The 17,499-nt window shown below is 41.2% G+C and overlaps 1 protein-coding gene across 1 annotated transcript in view; it reads right to left on the bottom strand.

The window, feature by feature from the left end:
- Positions 1-3,663: 3,663 nt before the first annotated feature.
- Positions 3,664-17,499, bottom strand: part of LOC309863902 (palladin-like) — a gene marked incomplete at its 3' end in the record, with an annotated part of 214,018 nt that continues 200,182 nt past the window's right edge. Inside the window, exons 9-11 of the mRNA XM_082729143.1 lie at positions 10,512-10,631; positions 8,016-8,358; positions 3,664-3,823 (exon numbers count right to left, since the gene is read on the bottom strand). Coding sequence (XP_082585269.1) covers positions 3,664-3,823; positions 8,016-8,358; positions 10,512-10,631 — 623 coding nt within the window. The remainder of the gene's footprint in view (positions 3,824-8,015; positions 8,359-10,511; positions 10,632-17,499) is intronic.

The following is a 17,499-nucleotide window of genomic DNA, read 5'->3' as shown; positions in this document are numbered from 1 at the left end:
TTGAGTCTAATACAGGTTTCTCACTCTTGCTAGGAAATGTGTGACTCCTCTCTTGGTGTGCCTGATCTCTTCTCAGAGTTGTCGTCAGCCTTTTTCACTATTCTTAATGTCACGCTTACCACAATGACCCTTCCTATTTTAGCAGATGCCTTCATCACCTATCTTACTGGTAATCGTGTTATTTGACTTGGAATCTCAGTTTTTCCATTCCCACATCTTTTTCCCTTCACCGCTGCTTCTGGAGAAAAGTTTTCATCCTCATTTCTGTGGAAGGTCTTGTATGGACAATACATTAAATGTCGGTCTTTAAAACAGCTGGCTTATTGTTGGCTTTAAGGTGAAAATTATCTTATTCCTGTCACTTTTGAGATGTGAAATTGAAAGAATGGGATTTTGGGTCAGTGTGGGGTGTTACAGAAAGTGTTCATGGAAGAGCAAAGTCATTTTGGAGTTTAGGACATTTTATGGGGAGGGCTTCCTAAGGTGGGTTCTAGAAACCCAGATGGAATACTGAAGCCGTTAGCTTCTAGAAGATAGAAGCTCCAAAGGGAAGGTGGGAGCATTCAGTGGCAGAACATTCTGTTTCCAACTGTGCTCAAAATTGAGCTTGGTTATTCTTACTGAGCAGGGAACATCTATGATGAAGAGGAGAATGAGCTGAGATTAAATGCAGAAGGGAGGATGGAGGAGGCACAATTGGAAGTGCTTATTTCCTTCAAAAGAATACGATGTAATTACAAATGTAATAAACCTTATTGTTGAAAAGCTGGAGCATCAGGGGCACCTGGGTGGCTCAGTCAGAAAAGCGTCTGCCTTCAGCTCAGGTCACGAATCCAGAGTCCTGGGACAGATCCCTGCACCAGGCTCCCTACTCAGCAGAGAGCCTGTTTCTCTCTTTCTTCCTCTCTCTCTCTCATTGTCTCTGTCTCTCTCTCTCAAATAAAATCTTTGAAAAAAAAAGTTAGAAAACTATGGTTAACAAGAAAAGATAACCTGCTCAAAACTCCACCAAAGGACCAATGGCATTATTTGATGTATTTCCTTCTAATAAATTTAAGCTGCATATATAACTGTTCCTAGTTTGGGGGGTGCAGCGCTTAACACAACATTGTTATTTTTAACATGAGATCCAAGGCATCATGTCCGTGCACACTGTTCATATGTGGCTCTGTCTGATCTCTGAGCAGAGTCTTCTCCCTTCAGAAAGGTCCTTAACCAGCAGGGACTTTCTTCAACTTACTTCGTAATCACTAAAGGAGCTCTCATACATACTGAGGCAAGATGAGGTGGAAATGTTGGACTTTCGTGTTACTCTTTCTTGGATAGCATCTAATATTTGAGATTATATATAGTATTTCTTATGGGTGGTTGAGTACTGCTTTGTACATTGGGTCTCTGTCAGTATTTCCAACTATATTTTAGATATGAAATAAGACTGTTAGCCATAAAATTAAGGACTCAACCTCCTTTTGGAAATGTAATTAAAATGTTACATTCACCAAAACACTAGCATGACGAAGAACTGTTATTCTAATATCTAAGAATGTGACACTGTGTCAGAGCCAATTTTTACATGAAAAAAAAACACAAGGAAGAATACATCAAAATGTTATCCCTTGGTTAAAAGCTTCACACTTCAGGAAGTTCCTTGATTGAGTTTTCCATTTCAGGGAGGGGTTGTTTTAAAGTGATCCAACACCAACACTGTTCATGCAAAGTCATCATCACACTGTATTTATGAAGAGACTGTATCTGCATGTGTAGCAAGGCACTACAGCATCGGGGCCATGATCTTGCCTACGTTCCTTATTCACCATTCTCCAATGTGCCTGGTGAGTGTGTGTGTGTGTGTATGGGGGGGTAGGGGCACGCACACACGCGCACACGTGATTTTATAACAAATTGAAAACACTACTTTCTGCTCTATTTTTCCCCCCCTAATATCACTTTAAAGACCTTGCTGGCTCTATAGTTTGCACTTTCACTACTACTTATATTGCTTTGTTATTTGACCAGACTCAGTAGATAACAAAAACCATTTAACTAGAAATAGAAGCCAGTGCCTATTAAGTTTTCAGACTCAAAAGCTTATCTTCTAAACATCAAATTGGGAAGAGAAGGCAATTGTATTTGCACTGAAATTAACTTAGGAATCAGTCATTTGTCTACAACATTTACATAATATTAAAAGATGTGTAGAATTCTTGTGTGTGTTCTTGCCAATAGGATCGTCAAGATCATTAAATTAAAGATTCAAAGGCAGTGCTTACGTCTTTCTCATCTTTGTGTCCTCAGCACCCAGCTTTATCCAACACTTTGCAAATGCTCAATTAATAGTGAGAGAACGAAAATTGCTAGATTCTTAAATACATTTATGTACGTTTAAGGACCTATCTCTTTGACCTCTGTGGCTTATTTTGCCCCAAACTATTATGTTTATCTTCTCCTTGCCTGCATGTATAATAGAACCTAGGAAACATTCATATTCTAATGTCAGGGATATAGTGAGTTCTTGTATCCCAATTAGAAGTTAAAGGATGGGAAAATGTTCCACTTTCTAAATTATACTGACAAAGCCACACATTGGAGTTCGAGCGGCAGTCCAACACCAACAGGACAGGAAGGGAGTAGCACAGAAGCTCTCAGCCTGTCATCAAAAGTCTGGCATCTGATGGGGGCGTTAACATGTCAAGTACATACACCTTGAACTAACAGTTTCATTGTGTTGTGACCAAGGGACACTGCCAAGTAGGTACTAGAGGGAAAAACGTCCTCTAAGACCTTCCAGATGTCTTACTTTCTCCAGGATGTTTTAAAGTAAGATGTCAAATGAAAAAGAAAAAAAAAAAGATGTTAATGAAATGAGAACACAGGAGAAAAGAAAGAGGAGGTGAAAGGGTCCCCTAATTGAGTAACGTGATTAGGCAAACTTTTCCAATGTCATTCTATTCCAGAGGATTCTTATTTAGTTCTTCATATCACTCTGTGTATAAGGGGAAAGAGGTCAGCTGGAAAAGAATCATTAAATGGGAAAACCCTCGGAACTAGTAAGGTTTGAAAACAAAAGTCTCACAGCACATGTAGGTGTGAAGTTAAACAGAACAGGCCTGCTCTAATCAGGGGAGGCCCTGCTCTTCCTTTTTGTTGGTCTGTTCCTACTTCATGCACTCAAAAACATTTTTGAGCATGTCAGGCCCTGATCTAGGTTCTGGTGAAAAATGGTTAAGGTCCCTCCTCTCAAAAAGCTTGTATTGTAACAGTGGGGCAAAAACAGAGCACACGCTAACAAGAAGTCAATAGGAAGATATGAGAACGAGTTCCACGTTATGTGGTCATTAGAGAGGATGATTTATTGGAGAATAGCTGGAGAACTGGCTTTAGGTCAGATGGTCAGGGGAGGTGGTACGTGCAGCTGGGTGTCAGAAGCAAGAAGGAGCAGGACTGCTATTAGTAGCAGAACATTCTGGGGAGTAGAACATTCCAGCAAGGGAACAACTTGTGCTTGAAGTGTGGAGGAACTTCCAAATATAGCAAGCCGGACACAGTTCCACCACTGAGAAATACAGGCTGCTCCTTCCTCCTCTTCGATCTCTCCGACACACCATCCACAGTCCCACACACGCAGTGAAAGGACGGGTCTCTCACTGCACACACCACTTATCATCACTTGTTATTACGAAGACACGGCTTCACTTTGTCAGTCCACGACCTCGCTGCCGGGATGCAGAGAATCCCCAGGACCTTCCTATGAAGGAGTTTATAGGACATGCCCCGCTCTCTTGGGACAAGAACAGCAGGAACAAGTCGGTGTCTAAGGGCGGGACTGAGAGACAGGACGAAGACAGAAACACAGGTAGTGAAATGCCACTATTTCAAAAAGCCTGGTTTAGCCCCAAATGGTTTTACCCTTTTGAGATAAGATATGACGAAGCTGTTTTCTCTTTAGAGGCCAGGGGAAGAGAAAGCAGTAAGAATAGGAGCAAGGAGACTTAAATCTCTAGCTTAGCTATTGATTAAGCGTGTTAAAAATTCTGAAAACCTTTCATTATCATCCTTCTAGTCAGAGTAGAGACTTTCAGGCTCAAGTGTGTATTAGCAGCACTAGGCGGGGACAAACATGCTTCATCTTATCGGCTGACTTGTCCTGTTCTGGGGGCAAGGACTTGCCTGTTGAATCACCCTTCAGAAATTTCCCTTTGGACTTCTCATTCTGCTTCTTCCACAGGTTTATACTCTACCTCCCTCCCACAAGATTGGAAGAATATTAAAAAACAAAGAAGTAAATGAGATCTGAAAACAGCATGTTATTTAGATATTGTTTGGTCTAATTCAGGAGGTGAGCTCAGTGGAAAAACATGACCATGCTTTCCTATATGCTTTGTAAATCACCTACTAAATTTGGCATTCCCAGGTTTCCCTCCAGGGTTTATTCCCGGGGATCCCATGCAGATCCCATGCCTTTGAAGGACTGTGTTTTGGCAGGAATAAAGAGAAGCGGGGATTTTGTTTCCTATTAACAAACTGAGCTCTATGTTTATTTTGAATCTTCAGACATAATTTGCAGAGAGTGGGAGGCAACAGACTTATCTGGTGCACTCCAAACAAGGAAAATAATGTTACGAATAGTTCATAAGCTAGGTTTATATTTATTCCTTTCTCTTTTTCTCTGATAAGAAATAGGACTCAAGCACCATGTTGCTTCTTTTCTTCACACTGTGCTAAAAGATTCTGGGTATCAGACACGAAGCCACACAAATAACTCTCATTTATGAATTTTTCTTCCTGTGTAGTGTTCTAAGGGCACTTCTGCTCCCACGGCAAGTGGTAAAGTTATACCACAAATCCAGGGTGCCTAGCATCTGGCACTGACTGAATGGCCTACATTGAATCGTGTTAAACTTATACTTGAGGAACAGGATCTGAGACCAAGACACTGAGAGATGCAGACACTGAAGTGGATGCCGGCAAGACACCGCGCCAGGAAATCCGCCCTCTGGCAGGTAGGGCAGACTCAGCTGGAGGTCTGGGAGGGTCTGCAAAGCTAATGGTGAGGACTTCAGTTGGGTTGGAAGGGATCAGTGCTGGACTTTGCTAAAGAAAAGAATTCATGACGTTTCTATCTTTCCACTTCAGTCTTTGATTTTTTTTTTCTTCTCACAATCAGTACTGGAACTATTGAGACAAAAATGCAAAGAGATTTTTCCTCAGGAATCTGACAAATCAAATATGATTTTTGGGTTAATTTATTCTAAGAGGAAATGTTTTAATTCCCATGATTTCCCCCCTCCTAACTGTTTCCTATTTGTTTGATTACAAATGATTCAGAAGAATGAAACATCATAAATTCCCCAAATAGAAGCCTCTCCTTTCATGAAAGGGAATAAAATCACAGGCTCATGCAGAAAGATTAGAGCAATGCATACTTTTTCACTGCCAACAATAAGAGGCAAAATCTCATTTTCTCCCCAACGTCAGAAAAGAAATAGACACGTTTAAGAATTGTACCTGGCAGTTGCCTGCGCTCCTCGTCAGTAACTTCAAGGCCATCCTGAATCACTGCAGATTTCATTCCATGGAATGATAGAGCACTCCTCTATCAATGGATACCATTTTTAAAATAATAAGAAACCTCTTCAGAAAAGACCATGAGAACAGATTAAAGGAGTGGAAAATCAGACCAAACCAGTAAGAATACTTTAAAATATGTATTTTGAAAGCATCATCCCATATTTTATTTTCCACCTAGTAAACAGCAGATAGTAATAGAATATAAAAACAATTAAGTGATGCTCTACGGATATATTTAAGCACATAAAGACTTGCGGGGAAGAAAAAAACAGTGGTAAAACAGTGGTACAAGTAATGTTATTTCTGAGCTACCAGATTTTGCAATTAGGTGCTTTTCCTTTCCCTAAATTTTCTCATGAAGCAGGGAGTAACCCCTTTATATGGACATTAAACACCAAGGTCCATTTTTTCCTCTACCTTATATCATATTGTATTGAAAATCACAGTGTTACTCTTTAAATTTGTACTTAAGTTACTCATCTTTTTTTTTCATTCTTAAGGTTGATTTATTTGAGAGAGAGCAAGCGAGAGAGAGCATAAGCTGGGGGAGGAGCAAAGAGAGAGAGAAAATCTCAAGCAGATTCCCTGCCTGAGCGAGGAGCCTGCTGACTTAGGGGCTTGATCTCACAGCCCTGAGATCATGACCTGAGCTGAAATCAAGAGTCAGACGCTCAACTGGCTCAGCCACCAGGTACCCTGAAGCTCCTCCTCCTCTCATTGAACACAGAACTGTTCTCTTTTGCAGACACACCCAGCCTCTATCACACACACACTAGCATCTCTGCAAAGCACAGGCATGAGCTGACGAGCTGCCGAAAGTCCCGAGATAAGAAGGGCCGTAAATGCCTGTTCACAGCTCCTCGTGTTTGCTCTCCTGTGATTTATATCCAATTTATGACAGCCATTACGGTGGATACACTTCATTTAATCAAGAGCATAGTCAAGTCCTCATCATTAAAAATCCTCCCGGGGAGAGGGGAGAGCAGGTCCCTCGTTTCAATAAAAGTACTACAAATACATATTCAAAATACAAAGCTAAAAGGAGTCAGCAGGGGTAATTAATTTTATGGCTCGGAACTACTAGGGTGTAATTGTCTTGTAAGGCTGCCACTTCTTGCCTCGTTTTACCTGCCCAAGTATGTCAGTGGAGCTGGGCACAGGTGTTCAGTGTCCACCTGATATCTCCCAGACCACTGGATACCATACCCAGGAGCCCCGCTGCCTGAAAACCAAGCTTGACTGATACGCAAAATTAAGTGCAGGGTATTAAGAGATAGATTTGGAAACTGCAACACAAGATTGTCCAAAAGTTTATTCTTCTAAAACTGTCTGCCCATTCGCTAACTGAAGACATTCGTGAGGCTGATTTATTTGATTAGTCTAATCAGGCTCATGAAATCCTTAGTAAACAAAGTGACGTACAAACGTGAGATATTCTAATCGAAAATATCTTCCACATTCTAACATTTCTAACAAACGAGCTGATGACAGAGAGACGAGAGTAGGCTGTTAAGTCCGGGGGAAACAATAACTCCTAAATTTTGGCAAAGTCATGCTCATGGAAACGTGACCTCATGGAGTATGTATACATTTTATAGGACTCTGACATCTCCACTGACCTCTGTCAGGGCAGTAATTCAAGGTCTGTCATGCTATGATAGAACCTATTGAGTTAACTGATTTCTGCCGCGCTCTGACATTGTAATGGTTCCATTCATAACAACTCCCGGCTGTGTGGTGCCAACGGAAACAGCTCATGTGAGGTTTATCATCCTAAGAAAATAATGGGTATCAAATATGAAGGTGGTATTCATGGAAATAAGTAGTTCTATGGAATTCCAAAGCCACGTAGGCTGTGTGGTGAGGGGAGCTCTTCTTCCTGAGGGGCCTGGTTATCTCTGGTTTCACTGCCCTCCTCAGGTTCTGCACACTGAATTTCCATCCTCAGCCTTTCCGACTTCCCAGGATCATCTCTATCAGATTTCCCTACTGATTCTTACATTTAAAACCTTCAGATACAGTTAAATCCTATTTATATCTAAAACATTTAGATATAAAATATTTAGATCCATGACATAGATTTAAAACATTAAGAGCGAGCTCAAAGTTGGTCTCTTCCCATCATCTCTGGGGAGTGGCTACGTCCTTGCTCTACATTGGAAGGCCACACCATGAACAGGTATTTGTACAGATGAAACCAGTTAGAGCCTTTAGCAAAGGGTAGGTTTAACCAAGCTTCTCATTTTCCTTCTTTATTTCTCGGCATCTTTTATATTTTTGAAGGACACCCACCCCCATCTTGTTAGCAAGGTCCCATCCACCGGGGATGGCTTGCCCGCCGGAAAGGAAACCTGACATGCAGCTGAGTCCAGGCAGGTTTTCCCTGGCCAGAAAGGCAATTTAGCAGGGGTATGGAAAGTATTATAAAAACATGCAGAAGTACTCACAGTTTTGGCTTGGCAAGCAGAGGTGGTGGCTCCTTCGTGGGTGAAAGTACGACAGCTGGTGTGGGGAGAGATTGATTACTGTTAGCTCTGCCATTAATCAGTCCGTTCACTCCATGGCCGGGATGGACTCCGTTTGTTTCCCGCTCGGCAGAACTGAACTGCGTTTGAAGGGCTGCCATGTTGAGCCCCAACTCGGGGCTGTTCACCTGCTGGACCTCAGATGGTTTCTTTGATGCCAGCTCAAAGGAGTTTGTCTCCAAGATTGGAGGGGGAGGTGGGAAGTGCTGGAAGTGATCATTGTTGGATTCTCCCACTGAGTCATAGTTACAGTTTTCAGTGTTGGCTAAGGAAGGCAGGGGAGAGGAAAAAATAAGATGTTATAGTTCAACTGTTATTTTCATGCTGTCAGAGACTACCTGAGAATCCCTTGTACCCTCTTCTTGTTAAACACAATTTAAGTTGTTAAAGAAAACAAACTCTTTGCTCTCTCATATGATGCATAAGCAAAGCCAGCTGAAAGGTCTGGTTGTCCCAAACTAGTTTTCAGGGACTGCTACCTGTTTCATTTCCTGATTGGGCCCACAAACAGGGAGACCAGCTACCAATTCATTAAAAAATTTCACATAAGATCTAAACACAGAAGTTGATTTAAAAAAAAAAAATGACCACACAGATAGTATCAACCCATAATGCTTTATTTGCTCACATTGCATCCCGTGGATCCAAACGAACCTCCTACCTGTGCCTCACTGACATTAGCTCAAAGGATACATGCTTTATGGGGTAGGCAATGGATTTTCATTCTATTTAAATCTAAGAAAGTCAGAATTCTGAACTTCAGTAAAATGTCTTATGATCTCATCTATAACGTTTTTCCAATTCAGATAACTGTCATGGCTGTAATTCGGTACAAAGGAAACTGACTCGTTAATTCTCAACAAACTGAAAGCATCTTGAGATAAGATCCTGTCGTCCCTGGATTCCTCACCTTGCCCAGAGCCCAGCAGAGCTCCTGGAATGTACTCAAAAATGCTTACTGAGGTCAACTGAAAACTCAGAAACTACTTGTTGATTATGCTAGGCCCACAGCAGAGGTACCCCAGATGAAAATGGGAAATACTGCATGCCAGTCTTGGCCACATCGATGTTTAGAGCCCAGAGTTTTGGCTGCATTGTTGGAGCACCCCACTACCATGATGCCCATTTGATGGGACAGTCTCAAGCCACCTCTGAATTGAACATGGGATCCTTGCTGCCCTTCAGCAACAGTCATGGCACCAGAGCATCTAATTCATATCAGCAATCCAGGGAACTTTACTTTTCTTAATTAAGGCGAAAAAGCATTTACAAGGTCCATTCTAATGTCCTTAAGCCAGTCTTGTTTGTGCCTCTGCTGCCACCTAGCACCAACTTCTCACTCTCCCAGAGAGATGAAAGTACAGCTCGGTTGTTCTCATGACTGTCTCATGCAGCCGCGGCCCATGTCTTGATTCCCCACTGTAAGCATTATGTGCCAGGCTTGGACCAAGCACTATTTTAAGAACTACTCTCAAGTAAATAACAGTGATGAGTCAATAAAAGTAAGCTCAAGTAAAGCTAATTAGTAGTAGTAGAAAATAGTCAACTAAAGTTAAAAGAAAATAAAGAAAAAAGCTGTTTCAGGTTGTGCTTGCTAGTGGTACATTTCTGAGTTTATAAAAAAAAAAAAAAAATTCCAGGGGGGCCTGGGTGGCTCAGTCAGTTAAATGTCTGACTCTTGATTTCGGCTCAGGTCATGATCTCAGGGTCCTGAGAGCAGGCTCCCTGCTCAGTGGAGAGTCTGCTTGAGATTCTCTCCCTCTGCCCACCCCCAAAATTAAGCTCTGTCTCTCTCTTTCTCAAGTAAATAAAAAATCTTTTAAAAAATCCAAACAGTTATGAATATTGGCTTTAATAGTATAATACCCTGCTTACATTGCTTTCGTTTTTCGTATCAGAGTTACATCCCATTTTCAATGAAATTTGATTTCTAAGGCTTTTTTGGCTTCTCCAAGTTACATTAGTTGATCTGGTATTACTTTTTCAGAAGTTTCCATCGTGGCTTACACGAGGACTTACTTGTCCAAGTCCCAGCGCTTCAGCCGGCACTGCTGAGAACAGCGACCGCACCTCTGGTGCAGAGGGGCTCTCTGCTGGCAGCAGGATTCTGGGTTAGCATGATGTTAGGAAACCGGATCCATTGTTTCCAAGACCAAGTCGCATGCCTTAGAAAATAGCCCCATGTGTGTTCCGCTGCTACACTGTCATTATCTTGCTGTTTTTCATCTCCACTTCCACTCCCCCTCCTCCAAAGCCTTTGTTTCATGAGGAGACACTGATTGTTAGGATAACTCCTAGAGGGGCAGCAAGCATTCCTAAAGGCTGAGCTCTATTCTAAGGTAGTTCTGTGTGCTGGGGTGAACCACACGCTAAGTGCTAGGGAACAGAACCCAGTCCACTTTTATACTCCTCACCTACCTGAGGTGACAATCAGCTGGGCGGTGCTGGTTACCGATCCATAGTCATTTCTTGCTGAGCACGTGAAGATCCCCGCATCCTCGGGGAAGGTCTCAGCGATAACTAGGGTACAGATCTCCTCTGGAAGGGAAGAGAACAGAATAATGCATCAGAGTGACCACACGAGGTCACCTTGAAGAGGTCAGAGCCTCTGTGTTTCTAAAACAAGCAAATCAGGTAACAATTACTATACAGTCTCTTTACAAAGTATTCACAATAGACTTTCTTTACCCTGAATTAGCAGTTCAGCATAGTGGCCAAAGCTTTGGCATCAGACCTGTCCTTCGTGCCTGAGGTGAGCTCAGGCCTGGCTTCCTCATCTATAGAATGAGGACAATAGGTACCTAATGGGGGATCTATGAAGATGAAAAGAGATGTTTGCCAAGTATGTATCTTGGGCCTTGCATGGGAAAGATGCTCAGTAGACACCAGCTCCCTTCTCCTCTGGCCTCGTTTAGTTGAGCACATGTGGAAGTTCCTTCAACTACAATGCAGCTGCCTTTTATGTCTGCTCAAGTGAAAAGCAACCTTCTCTGAAATGCTGACAGTGGGGAAAGAACAAAACACATCAGGGCTGGGCCCGCAGGCCGCTATTGTGGAAGCTACTGTTACAGTGTAGCCATGGTGTGCTGTAGAGCTTGGAAAGCCCAGACTCCAGAACCAGCTTGAGTAAGGGTCCTGCCACATTATGCCTCTGTGACTTTAGTCAAGCTCCCTGAACTTCAGTGTTCTTATCTGTAAAATGGAGAAAATAACAGAACCTACCTATAGGGTTTGTATTACTCATGCCTCATAAAATTAGCCATCACAGGGTCACAGTGGGGGATGATGGCCATGACCGTAATAATAGCCGGCTCTTAGAAAGCTCTCATCAGGCACTGAGTACAGTTACCAGCACTGAAAATAGACTGAATCCTTTTGTTAACCTTACAATTTAGATGTATTATTATTCGCCCATCTCATAGACAGGAAACTGAAGTGCAATAAGACTAATTGTTTTGCCAAAGTGACATAGCTAACAAGTGGTAAGAGCAGAATTTAAGCCAAGTCAGTCTTCCGACTTCTCACTCTTAACAACCACCTCTTTTTGTGATAGGTTAGACACTGTTTGGGGACACTGCCCGGCACATAGTAAATGCTCTGTTGCCAGTAAATAGAAACTGTTAGCATTAAAAATCTAGATCTAGAGTGTACTATTTTTACATTGAATAATTATCTATATTTTACCAGTAAAATAGATTATATTAGCAAATGTTAAGAGAAGTGATGTATATTTTTGATTCCCATAAAGAGAGACTCTATTGATTACTCCCATATTATGGGGACAGCACAAGATTTTGCATTGTAGACTTTTTGCAAAATGGCATCCACAGAGTAGGGATGTGTGTAATGTGACTCGGCAACTCCTTCCATCAAGTGGCACAATCTATTACCCCAACCCCTGAAGCCTTATAAGTTGCTTTGGCCTTATAAGTTGCTTTAACCTAGAATGCAGTAGAAACGAGGCTGATCAGGGGTCCTCAAAGGACCTTGCTCACTCCTCTTCCATCTCTCAGGATCCTGCTGAGCTAGAAGGTGAATAAGGCTGTGCTGGTCACTGGAGGAAGAGCTACACAGAGCAGAAGTCAATGGTTCCAACAGAGAGCAGCCTAGATTAACTCATTCCCAGCCAACCTCGAGGCTGACCACAGCCACATTGTTAGTCCGGCTGAGGTTGGCCAAACCTGACACAGACCACAGAACTGCCCAGCTGAGGCCAAATCAAATGGCTGACCCACAGAATAGGAACAAATGGCTGCTGCCACTCATTTAGGGGGAGCTGTATTGTGCAGCAAAAACGGATACAAATGGAGAAGAGAAAATGCTTCTCTACCAACCTCCTTCTCTGACAGCCTGCTGAGGGCAAACTTCAGATTTGTACAATAATGTCTCTTCCTTCAATTCAACTATCAGTAACCAAAATTGCTAAATTTGTCTCAAAGCATATATTATGGTTTAAATGCTGGAAGAAAACGTACCAGCTGTAGGTTAAAAGTGTTACCTTATAAAAGAAAAAGATTTCATTAAAAGGATCTTTAAATATCTCATTTAAAAAATGCAAATAAAAGTAATAAACATAAATGCACCATAAAGTATAAAATGAAAAGTCTTCCTTTATACTCCCTTTGTGAATTACATTCACTGGCACTTATTTAATTACAAGTTACTTTAAGTTCTTAATAATGTTGTCGCTTTGTTTCAAATAACATTATTTTCTCTTTGAAATGATGGGATCCCTGAAGACTTCCTGCGCTGGAAATTGTGAAAAATATTGGCTAATATTTGACTCTAGCTTTTCCACAATTCACTGGAATACTTTTGGAGTAATATAATATGACCACACTGGGTTAAACTGTAGCAGGTAGCTTTATATATGGTGACATCGGGCCTCATAAGACCCAAGAGAAGCTGATTTTGATGGCTCGTTTTATGTCTCACCACTGACTAATACACATTTTTGAAATTTTGCAATCAAAGCAGACCTTTAAAAGACACATTTGGTATACCCAGTGCAAATGTAGATTTATATGGATAACACTACAGAGTTTTCTGGCTTTCTCAGTTTTTACCCAGGTGAAAACAAAAGCCAATTGGGTTCAATATTAGCAGAATATTTACTTCCAATGCTATAGTGTTGATAGTAGCACAAGGAAAAAATTATTTATTCAAATTCCAAACCTAGGTTATATACTATGTTTTATCATTTCAATAATGTATTTTAGAAATCATGCTCAAATTATGACTATGTCCTATAAAATGAGCTGTGGTGTAATGGGATAGGAAGGTATAAACTAGGGCATGGTCACCTCTGCTCACCTTCATCTCAATCAGTAAAGGTTTGAGAGACACGAATACATTTTTTTTTTCTTTGCAGTGTAACAGTATTCATTGTTTTTGCATCACACCCAGCGCTCCATGCAATACGTGCCCTCCCTAATACCTACCACCTGGTTCCCCCGACCTCCCACCCCCCGCCCCTTCAAAACCCTCAGGTTGTTTTTCAGAGTCCATAGTCTCTCATGGTTCACCTCCCCTTTCAATTTTCCTCAACTCCCTTCTCCTCTCCATCTCCCCATGTCCTCCATGTTATTTGTTATGCTCTACAAATAAGTGAAACCATATGATAATTGACTCTCTCTGCTTGATTTATTTCACTAAGCATCATCTCTTCCAGTCCCATCCATGTTGCTACAAAAGTTGGGTATTCATCCTTTCTGATGGAGGCATAATACTCCATAGTGTATATGGACCACATCTTCCTTATCCATTCGTCCATTGAAGGGCATCTTGGTTCTTTCCACAGTTTGGCGACCATGGCCATTGCTGCTATAAACATTGGGGTACAGATGGCCCTTCTTTTCACTACCTCTGTATCTTTGGGGTAAATACCCAGTAGTGCAATTGCAAGGTCATAGGGAAGCTCTATTTTTAATTTCTGGAGGAATCTCTACACTGTTCTCCAAAGTGGCTGCACCAACTTGCATTCCCACTGACAGTGTAAGAGGATTCCCCTTTCTCCACATCCTCTCCAACACACCTTGTTTCCTGTCTTGCTAATTTTGGCCATTCTAACTGGTGTAAGGTGATATCTCAATGTGGTTTTAATTTGAATCTCCCTAATGGCTAGTGATGATGAACATTTTTTCATGTGTCTGATAGCCATTTGTAGGTCTGCATTGGAGAAGTGTCTGTTTATATCTTCTGCCCATTTTTTGATATGATTATCTGTTTTGTGTGTGTTGAGTTTGAGAAGTCCTTTATAGAACCTGGATATCAACCTTTTGTCTGTACTGTCATTTGCAAATATCTTCTCCCATTCTGTGGGTTGCCTCTTTGTTTTATTGACTGTTTCCTTTGCTGTGCAGAAGCTTTTGATCTTGATGAAGTCCCAAAAGTTCATCTTCGCTTTTGTTTTCTTTGCCTTTGGAGACATATCTTGAAAGAAGTTGCTGTGGCTGATACCAAAGAGGTTACTGCCTATGTTCTCCTCTAGGATTTTGATGGATTCTTGCCTCATGTTGAGGTCTTTTATTCATTTTGAGTTTATCTTTGTGTATGGTGTAAGAGAATGGTCAAGTTTCATTCTTCTACATATAGCTGTCCAATTTTCCCAGCACCACGTATTGAAGAGCCTGTCTTTTTTTCCACTGTATATTTTTTCCTGCTTTGTCGAAGATTATTTGACCATAGAGTTGAGGGTCCATATCTGGGCTCTCTACTCTGTTCCACTGGTCTATGTGTCTGTTTTTATGCCAGAACCATGCTGTCTTGGTGATCACAGCTTTGTAGTAAAGCTTGAAATCAGGTCATGTGATGCCGCCAGTTTTATTTTTGTTTTTCAACATTTCTCAGCAATTCAGGGTCTCTTCTGATTCCATACAAATTTCAGGATTACTTACTCCAGCTCTTTGAAAAATACCGGTGGAATTTGGATCGGAATAGCATTTAAAGTATAGTTGGCTCTAGGCAGTATAGACATTTTAACAATGTTTATTCTTCCCAGAGACATGGATACATTTGAAGTACACAATTATTATGTGATTAAAAAGTTCACTGACCAGAAGAAAAACAATAGGATAAGAGAGCATGAGGTAATCCTGTGTATTCTTGACTATACTGTACACAGCTCTTGGCCTTCCAACTGAAGAGGAAGATAAAAGTGTGGAAATAATTCATGTTGGAGCTTCATGTAAGATTAAACCATTGGAAAGTGAGGAGTATCTGGAAAAGGACAAGGGACTGGGAATTTTTTAATTGAGCACATATGGTTACAGAAGGAGTTAAGTGTATTTAACCAGAGAAGGGCAAAACTTAGAGCATCACTACTATAAGGGGTTTTAGAGACTGACTAGCCCAAATCTCTCCTTTCTTCAGGTGAGGTCCAAAGTGGTTCTCTCAAGGTCATGAATAATTAATGATAAAGTCAAAATGCTGAAATAATCATCCTGCCTCCCATAAGCAAGCTTTTCTTCTCCATACCCCCATACAAAGCCTCTCTAGTTATGTATTTTTTTTCTAGCTCAAGACACAAGGAACTCAGTGTTAAATGAGGCAAAGAAAGATTTAAGATCAGAAACAATGAGTTTCCTGAATCTGAAAATTTTAATTACTCTCACTATACAAGTAATTTAATAGGAAATACATCTGCAGAAGGAGATATGCTGTGTATCCTCAGAGATACAAGATATCCTGGAATAGGGCTTGAAATGTGGACATATTGGTATCAGAAGGAAAGAACAGCCTAATCTTTTGAGATTTGGGGAAATAAACCCTCATATCCTGGCTGTCCTCTGAGAGATGGGCTTCAGGCAGAGGCTGGTCACCATTGTTCCCTGTAGCAGATGCTGCTGGGAGCCAGGAAGCCTTCCTGGCTTTCAGCAGCACCTAGGTCCTTCCTGTCTGAGGCCCTGCACTCTCTCCCCAGTGCCTGGTGCTCTCAGGAAAGGTCTCCCGACCTTGGATTATCCATACCTGAAAAGATGGAGTTTCTAGAGACACTTGGAGAAATCATCACCACTTCAGTACCTGGGGATGCCCTAACTCTAGACACAGACCGAATTCTGTGCCTTGAAACCTACATTCAGAAAAAGGATAAACCCTTATGTAGCAGGGATGGCGTAAAGCAGTTTTAGAGTGATGATCTTGATAACCTTAAAGTTCCTTCTTACATTATCTACGATTTGGGTATTTCTGGTTATGCCATTTTTAAAAACCCTGAGCTTATGTATACAGTTGCTTCTTCTAAACCAGAAGGCCCCTTTGAGAATGGAAATTTTTTCATGGCCACATCCTTCCTTGACTCTGAGGACAGATTACAAATCCTCACCATGGTCACAGAACCACAGCCAATGATCAGGTGGCTGCTACTTGCCAGGTTCCTTTTGTGCCTCTCTCCTTCTTTCATTCAGAGCTTTGGGCACTCTGACTCTTGAGCTGCTCCTTGCAAAGCCACAGACTTTCTGTCTCTAAGCCTTCCACCTGACATGTCCACGTAAATGTGTCTTCCTCAGAGAAGTCTTTTTTGATTAGACTTGGTCAGATCCACTATATGTACTGTAATCTTAGGATGGCAGACTTTGCTTGGAGACAGCACTCACAGCTATAAATAATTTATTGTATAATGTCTGTTCAGTTCTGGGCCCTCAACTCTGGCCTCTGCGAAAGCAGGAAGCATTTGTTCTGTTCATGGGTATGCTGTTAGCCTCTCTTACAACACAGCCTCCCCATAAATACTTTTGAAGAAATGTATGGATGAAATTCATATTGCAGGGAAAAAGTAAACCTTAGCTTTACAAAAATATTTTTCAAATTCGATTGAGCAAAACTCATTTTATATGAGTTTTCAGGAATACTCTTATTGCATAAAAGCACAGTCATGTACAGAGTCTATGGCTGCCGAAACAGGTAGAAAAGGCTACAAACTCTCAGAACAACAAAAGGAAAGCAAAGTACTGGGCTGTTCTAGTGGTCCCCATGCTCTGCTACATCTCAGGATTTGTACTAGATAAAATCTGTTCCAGATAGAGTGCCCCAAGGGCTGTTCAGCTTTTCTTCTCTGGGAAATGATATCACAAACTGAACATAGCTTCCACCATGGCTCATATGGTTGACATTATTCAAATGAAGAAAGCCATGAGGAAAAGAGATGAGCTAGGTTGTAATACTACATTCTCATCCGGTAGCATCTTATTTGAACAAAGCCCTTTAAGACATCTGTAAAATGCATTTTGGTGAGAAATGGAAACCAAGGGATGACTACTTATGTCAAATAAAGACAGTTAGAGACTTATCTATATTTAAAAACTGTCCATTTAAGAAGATGGAAAATATTTAAAGTTATCAATAACTCTGATACATTTTAATCCACTTTTTTCCTAAGTGAAAAGTTTTGATGGCATGTCATAAGTTA

The sequence above is a fragment of the Mustela nivalis genome, assembly GCF_964662115.1.
Source record: "Mustela nivalis genome assembly, chromosome: 4".
NCBI classification, from domain to species: Eukaryota; Metazoa; Chordata; class Mammalia; order Carnivora; family Mustelidae; genus Mustela; species Mustela nivalis.
The sequence above is the reverse complement of the archived record's forward strand: the minus strand, read 5'-3'. Positions and strand labels throughout refer to the sequence as shown.